Genomic DNA, 16,508 nt, shown 5'->3' with positions numbered 1-16,508 from the left:
TAAAAAGTAAAATTAATCTTTAATGATGAATGTATTGCACCCGGATTCGATTTCTTCCGTTTGCTTGCTGTGGGGGCTGTTTAAACGATAGGATTGTCCGCCGAATGAATCACCGTCACTATTGGCATGATGAGTGAAACCTTCGACCACTCGCCAAAGCCTGAGCCGAGATGAGAATCTCCCTCTAATGGGGCAATAAATACGTCAACTGCAATCGTTACAATTTATCAACTGCTCGTTTTATACCCATTTGGATGAGGCTTTTTGTTACTCTACCACTCCAACCAACCCTTTTGGCACGTTTCCAGTTGAAGGGTTTTAGCCAGGAAGGTAAAATAAGCAGGGCACCGCCATTTTTTATCACCCTATTTGTCGCCACATCCTGCCGGTGGCGAAAACACTAATCCGTACGGGAAGATTAATGGAGATGGTAAGCATTTCCAAATTAATTGATCGTCCTCGCGATCTTCACTTACGGCGGGGCGAGCATATCAGTAAGCTGATCGTAACTAATTGAGATCGATTTCTGCCCAGCAACGCTGAACGTCACGCCGCTGTCGAGAAGCAATCCACGAAGTTGCGAATAAAAAAGTAGAAATATTTCAATCCACAGCTCGTCACATGCCGAAAAACGAAAACACCAAACAAAACATACAGTGGTTCAGAATTTGCTAATTGGCGCTCCGTCAGAAAACTGTCAGAAAACGCTGACAGAACGCTAGGGACGGTTCGGTTAAAATTCCATCCGTTGCGCCAAAAATGGGTGGTCAAATTCTACACCAAAAAAAGTAGTGGAATTTGAGGGATAAAAAAAAACGAACATAATAAAAACATCACGTCACAAGAGATGACATTTCCTCCCGACATGTAACCTCTTTTCGAGATGAAGTGTTTTTTTTTCGCGGACCAGCATAACACCAACATGTCACACCGGAGATGGTGGTATAAGCCGTCCTCGTTCTTTCGCACCTTCTATTTGACCCACTGCTGTTGTGGCCGGCAATACCTTGACCGTGGCGTTCTACATTTCGTTTCGGGGATAACCTTAGGCACGCAAAGGCAAAATGGTCCCTACCAGAACTAAAGGTAAGCAGCAGCAGGTTGCGCATCATTTGCGGGAGCTATATTTAGCCACATCGCCCCACCTTAAGTGTTGCCCATTTGCGATAAGTAATGTGATAGTTTGTTGTTCGGTGCGTCTGGATACCTCCTCTCACACAAACACACACACGGACCAGACCCATCCGTTGAGTGGGAACGCGCATATTTACAAACCTTTTTATCTAATCCCGCATCATCCTCATCATCATCACCGGGACATAAACAGCTTCATGGACGGCCAAGGTGAAGCATCCTGACCGCCGGACCGTCCATGGAAGCTGATTGTTTTGTTGATCTGTTTACCGAATGGCGATGGAGGCAAACACCAGAGGCCACAGCAGCCGAGTGGAATTTGATTTGGAATTATAATTTGTAACGGCAACGGGAATATAGATTGCTCAGGGGGGCGTCGTAAGTGTGAAGGCAAAATATGGCCGAAAAGTGTTCGAAACAAGTGACGTCCACGAGGGCCATATGGTTGCAGTTATTGGATGGAGTGATTGTTGCACAACAATCGAGTGGGGGGGGGGGGGGGGGGGGGATTGAGGATGGTTTATCTGCGTGTGATGTATTATTTTTCTACAAATAATTGAAATAACTCACATGGAAGGAAGCTCCCATTTCACAATTTCTAGCATTACACACCGACAAGCACATAAGTTGTGGATGCACAAGCTAAGGTGTTGGGTTTATGACTGGTGTTGGAAGCAAAGTCTCGTTTAAATATAAGTCAAAAATAAAGCTACTTCATAAAATGATTCCCTTATCACAAAAAATCGATCTTTTTATGCAACGAGTCCCAATGTATTGCTACCCAAGTGTAAATTTGCTAGAAACTTTTTGTCCATATCTGCTCGACTGGTTCAATTTCAACACGCCTGAAATTGTGGATTTGTGTGTGATCTACTGTGTTGAAAGCGCCAAGATGTTGTGTGTTCGTAAATTAGAATTTCTTCAATAGATGGATGATGACGTCGATTTCATTTTACATTCATTGCTTTGGTTTTAGATGGAAAACGAAAGCACATTTTGTGGGACGTTATTCTGTAAAAAAACGATATTTTTAAAGTATAAAATGGCTACATGGCCAATTATGACGGTAGGAAACGTTATTTCCCGGCGAATGCAGAAGAAAGAAACGAAGAAGTCAGTCAACATATATTTTCCAGCTTCGAGTTAGGATGTTAGGAGTCCGAAATCTAGTATTACAAATTGGAAATGGGTTTACCGATTTTGAAAATCGTTCAATTGGTTTGAAAAATAGTGTTACGATGTTGAGCTGGTTTGAGAAAGCCTGTATGTTGTAAAAATTTGGTATTATAAGTATAAAATGGTTACGTGACCAATTATAACGATCGGTTAAACGTTATTTCCCGATGAAACTAGAAGAAAGCAACATAAAAGTCGCATCCCAGTTGGTTTTAAACGGCTTTTTCTTAATTTCTCTAAACTGGTGAAGAAGGGCGCATTGATCATATCCTCGATTGGTCAAATTGGTCGAATCCTCGATAATCCGTGCTCGAAAATGTCGATTAGGTACTTTCTTGGTAATAGTTATGATCTAACGTTCGACTCATGTGTTTTAACGTATAAGTATTACTTCTGTAGTACTGTTTATTACTGTATTTCCATATATTTTTTTGTTTAGAGATTGAACTTATCTTTAAACAGATTTAATTTTGTTGTTATCGATTGAAATTTGTTTTAAAATAAGTTGCTTTAAAAACATAAACGAGATTAACCATCATTAAAAATCGTTTAATTTTTGGATTTTTAGGGTAGCCCGTCATGGGTTCAATCCTAGAATGCATCGTTCCTCCGTAGTAAGGACTGTCCAACCGGTTTCGTGATTCTGAATAAATCTCGAAAGCTTGTACAGGCTGGACATGTACGCGCAGGACGTGTTACGCCAAGTAGAAGAAGTTCAGAATTAGGTTTTTAAAAACACGAAAAAAAATTCCAGCATTTTATTAGTAATCACATATTTGTACCGTTTATTCTTACACATCGTACATAGTTTTTTATTGTTTTTTTATATTAAAAATATTATATCTCTTTTTATTTTCTATTGTTAATTTTTATATTTTCTTCCTTAATAAGTCTGTTTTACACATAAATGTACTAAATCTATATAACATGAAAATAAAAAGGTACAGTGAGAAAGTGTTTACAATGAATGAGTGTTTATGAATCAACCTTAATAATACTTTCCACCTACATGCAGAAAACGTTAATTGTATACAGGAGAAGAAAAAACGCCAACTCAGCCAACAGGATGAAACAAGCAATAACACACACATACGCTGCAGGTGTATTATTTTACCAATCCCGACCACCCACTTTCGCATCACTGTCACTGTCACAGCAACGTTGCGCCACAGTTGGCAGCGGACAAAAAGTGCGGGTCGTTAACCACTAGGTCGGCCAGCTTGCGGTGCTGTACCGCTGACCGTGAGCAGCATTCTCATTAGGCCGGGGCAGTTGCATGAAGGCTGTATGGACAAGTTGAGGTCCGATTTGCTTTCAAGTACTTTTCAGCTGCTCTTGACTCATCTCCGCCAAAATTTCCCTATCAACACATCTCCTACCATCATGCTTACTGTGCCAACGAACCTCCTTGGACTTGTCAATCAAATCGAATCAGCGAACAAATTTCAAACCGGCCACGCAACTGCACAGGATGCTGGAAAAGGCTGACAGAAGAAGGAAATCCAATACGAGTACAACCGTTTGCGAAGGTTGTTGTATCCCGGTAATGCTCCCCCACGAGTGCTGCTGATCGGCTCGGAAGTGTCGATCATATTTCCCTCGCCATAAAACATAAATGCCAAACATGATCCTCTCCGGGCCGATCTTTACCTATTGGGATGCGTTTCCTGCGCGTCTATTTACAGTCCATGCGTGTGTGGTGCGGCAGTGCGAAAATAAATAATAAATAAAGTTTATTTTTGGACCACGTCTGGGAGTGCCGCTTCGTGCCGTGCGGTGTGTGTGTGTTGCGTGAAAAAGGAGCATGGGAGTAGAGAGGGAAGAAACTCTCTTTGGACGCACGTACGCAGTTTGCTGTGCGTGATATATCCATGCGAACGAAACTGTGCCAACTATTAGCAGTTCGGCCGACCACATATCTAAATGGTAGTGTGCCAGAGATGATACACACTCCAGATTTGGGCGAGCAATAAATTGCTTGTTTGTCGTAAACTTTTGCAAGCACAGAGTGTGTGTGTGTGTGCGTGTTTGTTTCGAAACGATATTATTCTTCGCGATCGCGACCGACGTATCCGCATCGAGTGGTGTAGGTCAAAACACGGAAACGTGTGTCACGTGTGTGTGTGTGTGCTCGCGCGATCATCACGATTCATTCATGCACGCGTGACAAAACCAGCTGTTCCCGGCGGTGCACAGATGCCATTTGATTCGAGCACAGTGGATGAAAAATGTAGCGACGGAAAAGTAAATAACTGCTTCGCCATACATAAAAAGAGAAACGGAAAGACGCTACTTCCACCGCAAGAGCTGTAGGATGTCGATTGAGTCATCTTTGTGATCGGAGGAATACCCTTGTCGTTGTTTGTTTTTATTATTTTTGGGAAAGTATACAAAACGATAAAACTCTGGTTGATCCGGTTCGGTTGCTAGCAGAGAGTGTAGAGCTTCTCTTATACTTTTGCTTATTTAAATGTTAATCTTTGTCCTACAGATTGTCCTGTGGCATTTTCATTTGAGGTTTATAGACTGGAAGGGGCATTTAGCGTAAAAAGTATAGCTTAGACCCAATATCTGAGGAATAACTTGGGCGTGTTTTTGCGTTAAAATTCAAGAATTAGTTTTCACCTCGAAAATTAACGACTTGTACTCCAAAAAGGTTCTCCCAACAAAACCCCTGAACTCTGAAAGTGGAACACAGCGCAACCCGACACTGTCGTAAAGATTCTTTGGAAATTGAAGCATGAAAAACTGCCGAAAAAGAGGTGTGCCACGAAGAAGATGGACAGCTTTACGACAGAACGTATCAGTACGATGCGTTTGCAACCTGTGCGTGGATGATTTATACGCGATTGAGCTGTCATCCATGTGTCTTTTGCTTTTGCTCCAAGAGGGGCTCCGCCCAGAACGAGAAGATTAACGCGCTGCTGTACCAGAAAAAAAAGAATCCCATCGTCCATCATCTCCCCGATTGAGATCTTGCCGTTTGGAAACTATTGCCCGTTGTAGCGGGTCACAGGCCACCACGGTGGTTACATTTTGTTGCAATATTTTTAGAACTCCCGACTCCCATCAGGTGGCAGGTTGGCGAAACGCACTCTTACCACCTATGCCCTGGACCGGGACGTGCCATTAGGACGTGCACGCGCACGCACGGCACATTAAATCATTTAGTCAAAGAACCCGATCACCAGTAGCTTCCTCTTTTTTTCTGCTGGTAAACGTTACTGGCCACTCATCTGGAGTTCATTATTGGTTACATTTTTCGCACCACGTGGTGTACAGAAAGTGGGCAGATCGTCTTTTTGCCCGGTGACGTCAAGCCCGGTCGGACGGACCCCTGGCGGAACAATCAAAAACATCTGCTGCCAGCAAAAGGTTTGTCACGAGCGGGCCAGCCGCGACATGCAAAAAACACTTCTGCAACAAAACGCTTTCTTCGCTGTGAACCGAAAGTGCGAGCCGCTCCTACGCCAAAGTGTGATGATACGTTCGTGATGACGCGCTTACGATGAGGTATGGTTTGCGTACCGCGGTGGAGGTTGGCGGCCCTACCCGTGTGTGCGTGTGCCTCATTATGTCCATCAACGAGCGGGCAATTTGCTTGCCTGTAATCGTTTTCTTCAGGATTTGTTCCGCGCTGCTCCAGAAGCGTGTCGAGCGAGAGTGGGAAAAGGCGGCACCTTTTATAATGCGAAGGTGTCATCATCGCGAGGAGCGCTGAATAAATATAGATACTTGGTGCGGTGTGCGTGGAGTTCATTCACATGAGGGTACCAGGAGCGCGTCTGACCTCCAGTGGGACACGCACTCTGTGCAAGCGCAAACGCTGCTCGACACTTTCCATGTATTATAATGGAGAGGGACCACTTTGGAGTACATTACTTCAGGAAAGTGTTCTAGTCATAAGTGACTTGACTTGTACAGGGTGACTTAAAAACAGAATGTAACAAGAATTGCTGAAGAAGATAAGTATTGTTGGTACATCCAATGCTGATAGTACTGAAAAAACTCACAAGAGGGCGCTGCTAAACATCTTCCAATCACTGTAATTACTAAAAACTATTACTATGAAAATGCATTCAAAAATCAATATCTATTTCATTGAAATGAGTTTTCTTGTGGGAAATTCTGACTGCTCCACTCGTAGGCAAAGGCACACCGATCCACCCTGTACGCATGATCGTACGCCGTACGCAAAGTGATGCGTTTTCTGCTCGTACCCGTCCTCCTGCGTGAACGCGTTGCAAACCAATGATGCGGCGAACGAAGCGGGATGAGAGCTATTTTAAGAATTATGCAACCGAAGAACCGAAACACACCAGACACACCACGCTCTGCCCTTTTGCCACGCAAACGGTCGATATGTTTTATGTATCTGCCGACCGGAGAGCAGGCCAAACCGACACAACAGACACACTGGCCCGCACAGGAGCACAGCCGAAATGGGGCGCACGCATACAGCATACATCGGCGCATCGAGCGTTGTACGGTTTGGTAATCGCTAATCCGCTAATAGCAGGTGAAGCAGCCAGCAGTCGACGTGTCATCTTCGTCATCTTCATCACGCAGAAGGTGAGTGACACATGTGAGCCAATTTGGGACGCTTCCAACAGCGGATCATCTAATGAGAGCTAATGAAACAGCACCAGCACCATTTACACCAACGGGGAGGACCACTTCCTCATCACGGTAAGTGAGTGCGTATACGATTGCGCTACACGTGGTAGACGTTGGGGAGGAGAGAAAAAAAAAGGATTGTGAAGATTTTTCCGACGAGTCCGAGGCTTTTCGAAGAATTCATTGAACTCCCGAGAGCAAACTCTCTCTATGCACAAGAATAACAAATAACAGTGCTTATGTTGAACGAGTTTTACGATTCCAGACATCCAGATCGTATCGTTCGATCACTCAACCATCGTAAAGTACTCCTCTTCGTACGTAAGACAAGATCTTCAAAGCAGCGATTCATCATGCAGACGTTTACAGTGATGTTTGTTTGTGCTTTATGGCGCGTTCCAGTTGCATAACTCGAACAAGTACTTGAAGGAAGAACGTCCCGATGTGGGTCAAGCGCAGACAACAGAACATGTTGCAATGTTCTGCGAGGCGTTGCTTTGAAAATCCCGTCCCTTAGAATGTCTTTGAATATGACAGCATTACTAGATGTACTGGCAGGTACTATCCAGCACTCGCGCCAGACTTCTGACACACGTTTGAGAAATTATCTTAATGACCTTGTGCGCAAACGGGTGTGTTTAGCCGCCTCCAGTACGCGTAGGCGAGGGAGAAGGGGAACAATCTTCACAGTCCATTAGCATTTGCTACTGCGTTGTGCGATCGTAATGATGAAGATGAGTGGTTTTGCGCCTACAAACTGCGCCCTAGGAAGCTGGCACCGACATGATTTACGTACGCGCACAGCGGCGGCACGTCTTCAAAACGTCTCCATCCCGTTGACTAATTACGCGATCGCGCAGTTCGGGAGAGTATCAAATGTACGACGACAAAATGAAATATTAGCTTGCATTCATTGGCATTGCGGATTTTTTGTGTGTGTGTTGCTTGTACGCTGCGGTATCCAGCTGCAAAACGTCAGCACAAAGGCAAACAGGGTGATATATCACGTAAGGCAGCGCTTAGTAGAAAATAAGAAAAAGAAAAAAAAGGAAAAAAGGTTCAAGCTCCAACGGAGGGAAGTGTATGTTTTATTTGTGCGCAATTTACAGGTTTCACATTTTTACCCAGGCAGGATTGGGATGTGTACACGCTCCGGTTGGTGAATTCAGTTCAGCAGCTTTCGTCTTATCGTCCTAAACCTAACAAACCTAATGCTAAATCTCAATCAGCAAAATAAAGAGTCAAACGGTAGCACCTAAAGAGACAAAGATCTCGCGTCACAGCGTCGCAGCAGTTAGCCTGCTTGGTGATCACTTCCAGCTCGTCCAGTCGTGGACGCTCGCACGGGACGAGGACCGGTGGAGCGAGTCCCGGCTGTTGGAGCGATAGCAGCTCGACGGTTCGCGGCCTTGCGCTAGCGAGGCCTTGATCGCTATCCTCATTGCCATCGGTAGAGTCTGCTGAAACGAATTGTGAAGTGAGCGCGTGAGTGTTGAGCGATCGTGTACGGAGAGGCGGGTTTTAAGGTAACGTTTTGCAGATGTTCCATTACATGCGATGCTGGCGATGCTTTTTAGCAATTAATGGTGTGGTTGGAGCTTGATCATGCCCGACATTATCCAGCATCCCGAGCGTACTCGAAGAATGGCAGTATAATGCCGATACGACCGCAGCCTAACCCGCATCCATCCGCAGGCACCCGCATCCGTCTGCTCGATCGATCGGAACATACCCTTATTAAGCGTACACTATTTATAGACGAATCATTGCAGCCGTGTGGAATGGGGTGGAAGTACAGAAGGTACCGAGGAACCAAGCGGAGACGTCGCGAGTTCGCACATGATGATCCATTACCCAACAAAAATCGCTGAAGCACCGAAAAGATCACGCGTATGCGTGTGTGTGCTCTTACGGTTCGTCGTAAGAGCAACGAACGATAAAAATAGACATCTCCCACTTGCTGTACGACCGTATCTACGGCGAGTTGAGTAGAATTGGTAGAACCACGAAATTGAACCTTCCCTTGTTTGCCATTATCATACGACGGACACCAACTGTGTTTGGTTCGCTAGAATTACTTCAAACTGTACGTCTTGTTCGGTGGTTATGGACCAGAAGTCATTCCAAGAACCGGGTTGCTTTTGGTGGCGGTTGAGTTCATTAATTCGTGTTTACTTCGGTCCAGGTCAAAGTGGGTTAGCCTACTTTCTCCATTTGCTTTTACATAACAAAGACAGTGGAGCGTTCCACACGGGCAATTCATTAATAATGCACCCGTGTTAGCAAATAGAGACTAAGCGCTGACAAGATATGGTCATCTTTATCGAAAACAACATGTTCGTTACGCCAACGCACCAAACGATCATCAAGATCAGAAGCACCATATTATTGAGAAGATTAATTTCTGAAAACAAACTCATCTCACACAGCAAGCCATGATCGTGGGCCATGTCCACGCAGCGTGCTCACCATCACAGCACCCAGCAAGCAGAGAAGAATGAAGAAATGTCAACTGCCATCTTGTCGGTTGTCCTTCAAAACTTGATTATTTGGCTGCTCGGCTCGCTCGTCTATAATTAGTGTGCGCTTAATTTGCCCTTCCGAAGAAAAGCGCTTCGCGATGTTTGGGGAAAAGCCGAGGACGGGTGTGCCAAGGAACTGAGCAACCTACCTTAACATTGTCTGCCTTTGCCGGGAGGTAATGCTGGCTGTGATGATGATGGTGATGCTGCGGCGGCTGTGTGTGATGCTGCTGATGCTGCTGCTGGTGCTGATGCCTTGGTACATGCTGCTGCAGATGCTGATGATGTGTGACGACCGTCGGGAAGGTGTGCAGCGGTTGGTACAGTGGTTGCATCGGTGGCAACGAACCCACCGGATGGTACCCATTCATTGGCGGCAGCTTCCGACTCACCAACCGCGGACTGAACGATTCCTGCCGCTCGACCTTCCGTCCACTGCTGCCGTTGGCAACGGGCACGATCGGAACACGCAGCGATCCACGGCGCGACAGCGGCCGATAGAAGTACGCCACCTCATCCACCTTGTCCAGCGCATCATGGCTGCTGCTCCCGCTGCTACTAAGCGTCTCATAGTCCGGTTCCTCCTGCACCTCGCAGGTGTACATCGAAAACCGGTGCAGAAACCGGGGCGTAATGCGCAGCGCCGACAGCACGTTCATCGGCTGGAAGTGCCGAATGCCGTCCTCATCCAGTACAGTGTACGCGATCTTGCCCGCCAGCACCTCGTGGCTCGATTCGCGCGGTATCACCGCCTGTATGCCGCGCTTGATGATGAGGAACGCTTTCGGGCACTGCCGCTGGCACTGGCCACTCTTCAGGAAGAACTCTTCAATCGCCAGCTGATTGTTGGTGTAGAACAGCGACAGCGGCACATCGCGCGACGACTCAATGACCGGCCGGCGGGCGGGCGCATGCGACAACGCACCGCTCTGCCGGATCAGCTCCCGCAGCTTGTCGCTCTTGGTGGCGTGCGCCGGCGTCCGCTCCAGCCCCTCCATCAGCTCCCGGTACTCGTCGTCATCCTCGGCCAGCTGCTCCATGATCAGCACCCGATTGATGATCGTAAACAGCTCGTCCTCCTTGTGCAGATCGCGCAACGCGCCCGGATGGGTCAGCAGGTACTGCAGCGCTTCCGCCTCCTTCGCGTGGCCGAGCGCGTGCGCCAAACCCTCCGACTTGCGCAGCAGATTGCGCAGCGTGTCGTGGGCCCGCGGATCCTCCACCAGCTCGGTCAGGGCGGCCTGGGCGCGCTCCTGTATGCTGTCCACCAGCGCGGTTTGCAGTATCTCCGAAATGTTCACACTGTCCTCCACCACGCCCGAGCTCTTCAGGCTGGTCACGATCGTGCGGAACAGCTGCTCGTCCTTCTTGAGCAGATTGACGAACGCTTCGGACATGCCGCCGTTGCCGAGGAGCTGGCAGAACTCGTCGATTGCGCCGGTCGGTAGGGCGCTCGGGCCAGCACCCGAGCCATCCTCCTGCACCGAGTCCTCCTCCATCAGGGCCGTCAGTGTGCGCAGCTTCTGGTCGATGTTGTTCTTCACGATCGTGCGGTTAACGGCGCCAAACAGATAGTCGACCGCTTCCGGCGACTGTATTACGTGTTGCAGCTCCTCCACCGTGTACTCCCCGGTTGAGGCTTTGATCGCTTCCGCAATCATCTCGTAAAGGGACCGTTCCGGAGCGTTCGGATCTGTCGGTGTGTCCGTAAGAATGGAGGCCAAACTGGCGGCCAGTGCTTCCACCACACCGATCGACCCATTGCACACTGACTCATCTTTCGGTGCGGTCGACTCACTGTACTGCAGCGACTCCCGGTCCACCTTCCGGCAGACCTGCTTCAGCCCGTCGAAGATGCTCTCCAGCACGTCCAGCTTCGCCCCCGGCAGACTGTTCTCCGCCAGGAACTGCTGTAACGCTGCCCGCTCTTTCGTGCTTTCCAGCACGTAATCCACCGCGGACGCTTCCACCTGCCGACCGATCGGCATGCCCGACTGGGCCAAGCTCTGGAGAATGGTACTGTCCAAGCTTACGACCAGTGTGCTCTCGCCCGAAACGGCCCCACCATACGCCGGCTGACTTGGCTTAAGCAGCTTGAGCTCCTCCGGCGTCACCGTGAAGCTCTGCACCGAAAACTCTTCATCGCCGTCCTCGTTGTCCTTCAGATCGGGCGCCACAAACCGCGGTCCATCCGCCGTCTGGACGATGCGCCCCGGGATGAAGGTGACGCGGCTGTCCGACTCCACGACCCGGCCCGGCACAAACCGTGGCCCATCGTCCGTGTCCACGATCTGCCCCGGGACGAACTTTTCCCCATCGTCGTCCGTACTGATCACCTGTCCTGGGATGAAGGTGGGTCCAACGCGCGTGTTGATGATCTGCCCCGGCACAAAGCGTGGTCCGTCCGGGGTTTCCATCGTCTGACCCGGGACAAACTTGGGCCCGCTCTTCGTTTCGATGATCTGGCCCGGGACGAACTTCATGCCTTCGGACGTTTCGATCACTTGGCCCGGGACGAACTGTTCGCCACGGTCTGTGAGGACTACCTGACCTGGGATGAACCCATCGTCTTCCGTCTTTATGCCCGGTATGAACTTGGATTCGGCGAGTTGCTTCACCAGTTTGCCTGGCACTACCTTCCCCGCCGGGAGATGCTCCCTTCCGATGCGTTCCGGGTAAAACTCCACGCCGGTGTCGTTCTGCACCAAATGACCAAACACACACAGCGAAGGTTCCTCGATCGCAAGCCGCTCTCCGTCCACTACCAACCCCACCGGTGAAGCCTCACTGAACCGTACCGCATCGATGGTAGAAGCCAACGCAAAGGACACTTCCCCATTGGAGCCAATCGTTGTCGTGCCCGGCATAAACACATCCCCGTGCTTCGTGTGTACGATCTGTCCCTCGACAAACTTCGAGCCTTCCTTCGTTTCGATGTTAACGCCCGGCACAAACTGTCCATTGGCGTCCACAATGCCCGGCACGAACGAGTCCCCTGCGTACTGGCCCGGCACAAACCGCGAACCCTCCGCCGTCACGACCGTTTTCCCCGGGACGAATCGATCCTCACCACTGCCAGGCACGCTCACCGTCTGACCCGGCACAAACACCAGCTCACCGTTGGCGTTCGGTACGTTCTGGCCCGGGATGAACCGTTCCCGACCCTGCACTGTGATTGTCTGCCCGGGGATGAACCGCAAACCGGCCGGAGTTTCTATCGGCTGTCCTGGCACGAACTGCCCGGTACGCTCGTCCACAACGCCCGCAATGAACTTGCTCACTCCCTCGGGCGTTACGATCGTTTGACCCTGCACGAAGCGGGGCTCGCCGTTCACTGTCAGCACCTGGCCGCACACGAAGCCCTGCCCTGCGATCGTTTTGCCCGCGACGAATGCGTTCGAGGCTTGTTTGCCGGTCCGCACCGTCGTTACCTCGCCCGGAATGAACTGGATGGTGCCGTCGTGCCCGGTGATGGTAACGCCTGGGACGAACTCCAGCTCTCCGCTGGTGGTGCCGGTGCTGGGGAGCGACTGTCCCGGTACGAAGGTGGGCTTTCCACCGACCAGCACCATCTGGCCGGGCACAAACACCGACTGGTGGTTCACGATCAGCTTTACACCCGGCACGCCATCCACCTCGGCCGGTGCTGCCTGCCCGAGATGAGCCATAACGGAGGCAAGATCGTCCAGATGGGGCAGCAGCTCCGCCGACCCGGTCAAGCGGTCCTCCAGCAGCGCGAGCTGTTGTAGCATTTCCGGTGTGAGTGCATCGATCGCTGCATTCCGTTCCGCCTTCAGCTCCACCTTCACCGGCGCGATCGTTCCAACGTACGAAGCCGCCTCCAGCCCGGCACAATGCTCGAGCAGCGCCTCGTCCACCGACAGCTTCTTGGCGGGCAGCACCACCGGCACCACGCTGAGCGGTACCGGCAGCGCACTCACACTACTCCGTACACCACCCTCCCCTCCTTGCGCGTTCCGATCCGCAGCCTCGCGCTCCAGCGTGCTCCAGTCCCACGATTCGATCAGCGGCTTCACCAGATCGCCCAGCTCCGGTTCCTGCTCGAGCAGATGCTCGTTCAGCCGCAGCGCCTGCAGCTTCTCCGCCCGCTGCCGCTCGCGCCGCTCTGCCGCCAGCCGGACCGCCTTCTCCCGGTGCTCCTCGATGAAGCGCTGCTCCTGCTCGATCTGTTCCTCCTCGACCCGCTCCTTGCTTTCGAAGATGTTCGCAATGCTCGACAGGTTCGAGCGCGGCTTCGGTTTCGGGCGCTTCGCGTCCTCCTTTTCCCGCCGCTTGATCACCTCCTCCCGGGGGCCTTCACCCTCGTACAGCGTGTCCGCCTCCAGTGTGCCGTGTTGGAAGTTTTGCAGCGGCACACTCACGCTGTTGCCTTTGCGCAGTTTTATCAGCAGCTTGTCGGACTCTTTCGCGAGCAGCACATCGCGCACATCGCCATCGCGGACGGCCGCCTCGAGCCGGGCCGGGAACACTAGCCCAAAGTTGCGCTCGTCCACCCGATAGACGTACAGGCTCTGCTCGAGGGGTTTCGTTTTGGCCTGCAGGATGGCGGTAAGGGTACGCTGCGCCTCGTCACTGTCGTCCAGCACCGGCAGGACGTACCGGAAGGCGCACAGTACCTCGTGCCGGCGCCGTCCGTACACACCGGGCTGGTAGTGGTGCGGTTCCAGCTCGGCCGAAACGTTCGTCACCCGGCAGCGGTCCGCACCGGCACTGCGCTTCACCAGCGCCACGGGGATGAAGTGGTGCGATGGGAGGCCGTACGATTTGCCCGTCACGCGACAGTAGCGCTTGGCGGCGGCCGGCGAGATCGGCGGCAACATCGGGAAGTAGTTGGGCTTTGGTAGCGACCGACATTTGCCCGTGATGCGACAGAACGACATGGTTGCGGCCGGTGTTTGGTGATGATTCTCTGATGCTGAAGAGTGGTTCGTAAGAAGTTGGAGCTCTCGGCTGCGTTTAGAACACTTTCATTCCTTTCGATTTAATTTATATACAAACACAACAGGCGACGAACGCGTTTAAATTCCTCCACGAGCGTTTGCGTTAGTTTTTGCTTCCCCTGCGGGAGGGTAAATTCCTTCCCAGAGAGCAGCCGTTGGAATTTCGGTGTCTCTATCTGTCTTCACTATCAAAAAAAAAAATGCCCACGCCGCACTGGTGGTCTACTTTTCCCCTTCTTTTTTCGTTTGCATTCACACACTTCCACAGCACACACGTGTGTGTGAGTCAGCTATTTTACTGGTGCGCTTTTTCCGGACACTCCGGCTGCGTAACACCGATGCGTAACGCAATACCGGCGATGTCTAGGCCGGAATGTTTATTTTCGGCCAACCCTTATGCTTCTTCGCTTCCAACGTGCTTGTGTTTTGGGTTGCACTTTCTCCCTCGGTGTTTGGAGTTTGGTCTAGAGTGCCAAAAATTGGATTGCAAATCGTTCCTGTAAGGTCCGTCCACTTCGACCTTTCGTGAAAAAAACGAAACGATCGCTTCTCGTTTGATGGATGTTTCGTGACTTTTCGCTGTCGTAACGCGGCTTTGAACGCCACTTTTGGCAGTGAAAACCCTACCACAGGGAAACAAACTTACACACACTGAAAATCTTTGCGTACAGGTTCCCCCGAAAGAATTGTTCACCCCCGCGCCTGCACGTTGAAGTGCGGGAAGTACACCTCTTTTTGTCGTTTTTGTCGTTTGTTTTGCTCTTCTTGTTGTTTGCTTTCTAAAAATATCTCGAATTCTTTCCCACTTTTGTCGCTGTTGAGCAAACGATTTTTCTTGTGTTTTGCCTGCACAGTATTCGGGCTTGAGAACTGCTCTGCGTTGTTCACAGTTTTGCCAATTGCCTTCGACTCACTTCACTTTCTATTAACGCTTTTGTAATGAACCAATCCACCAGAGCACGAACTTGACCGTAACATGCGCTCCGACACACTGAAACGATCTTCTGTCGTGCTTCCTTTTCCCAACAATTGCACTAGCCTTTTTTCTTGTTTTCACTTCAAACTTTTTTCCGTATTATATCACAATGCTTTTTAACAAGCCTTTCGACGCACGCGTATCACGTGATGGTTCACTCTTTTATCACACTGTTTCACACTTGAGGCCTCGGCGCCAACTCGGCCCTTTTGCAACGGTTAAGCCGTACCGTACCGACCAACCGTTTCGAGCAGACTGACTGGGAAACTCTGCCCGTGTGCCTGAACACTCTCACGCCAGCAAGGTGGAACTCGTTTGTTTAAATATATATATCAAAACTTTTCCCCTTCTTCCTGGGCAGGTTCGCCATTCTGTGCATGCTGTGCCCCACAAAACGGTGAGCAAATGAAACACTTACTAAAGCGAGAGAAAGAGAGAGAGAGGGCTGAGAGAGAACTTCCGAGAGAGTTCGTTCATTGATCCTCGTGGAATCCGTTGGGATTTCCCCTTGCAAGATCACGCGATCACTTGGCAGCACGATCACGAGCGCACCGTGACTCATCGGAAGAGTTTCATTCTTCTCTTGTTTTTATTCTCTCGCTCTCTCATTTTCAAACATTTGCATTTCTCTGAGATGAGAATGGTGCAAAGAAACCTCTGGTAATTGTTCGACTCACCCACCATCCGCAAACAAACGCAGGTGAAACGGTGTGACCAAATCCTTCCAACAATGTTTAATGAGGCATACCGAGGGGGAGGTAGTTTTTTTTTTAATTTCTTTTTCACCTTCGCTTGTGTGTCACCATGTCTGTGTTGGAGCTGTGAAGGTGTAAAAATTGCCAGTGGACCATTTTGTGACGGTAAATTGGACCATGATGGATGACGGTTCGGGGTTTGTGCGAGAAGATGCGTGAGGTGTCTTTGGTGGAGAAGAATTTGTGTTTTCCTCGTGCAACAAAATTTCTAAAAGAAAAAAAAAATAGCGTTGTATTGAGTTTTTTTTTGTTTTTTTTTCCGTTCGTCACGGTTACTCACCATCTAAAGAGGAGTAAACATGCTTGATCGTGTATTTTCGTGAACGCACTAAAGCCACAAGCACGTGGAATGTGAGTTTTACCTGAA

General features: G+C 49.9%; 2 protein-coding genes across 6 annotated transcripts in view; both read right to left on the bottom strand.

Moving 5' to 3' along the window:
- The window catches only part of LOC121591583 (obscurin), a 65,696-nt gene that overhangs the window by 33,968 nt on the left and 15,220 nt on the right, over positions 1–16,508 (bottom strand). The gene's annotated exons all lie outside the window — the stretch shown is intronic.
- Positions 7,998–15,667, bottom strand: LOC121591586. Its single transcript, XM_041912288.1, has 2 exons — positions 9,599–15,667; positions 7,998–8,384 (listed from the first exon to the last, which is right to left on the bottom strand). Exons 1-2 carry the CDS (start codon positions 14,348–14,350, stop codon positions 8,238–8,240), a joined length of 4,899 nt encoding a protein of 1,632 aa, XP_041768222.1. The 5' UTR covers positions 14,351–15,667; the 3' UTR covers positions 7,998–8,237.

Source organism: Anopheles merus, chromosome 2L (assembly GCF_017562075.2).
Source record: "Anopheles merus strain MAF chromosome 2L, AmerM5.1, whole genome shotgun sequence".
Classification (NCBI taxonomy): Eukaryota; Metazoa; Arthropoda; class Insecta; order Diptera; family Culicidae; genus Anopheles; species Anopheles merus.
This window is presented reverse-complemented; position numbering and strand designations above follow the sequence as displayed.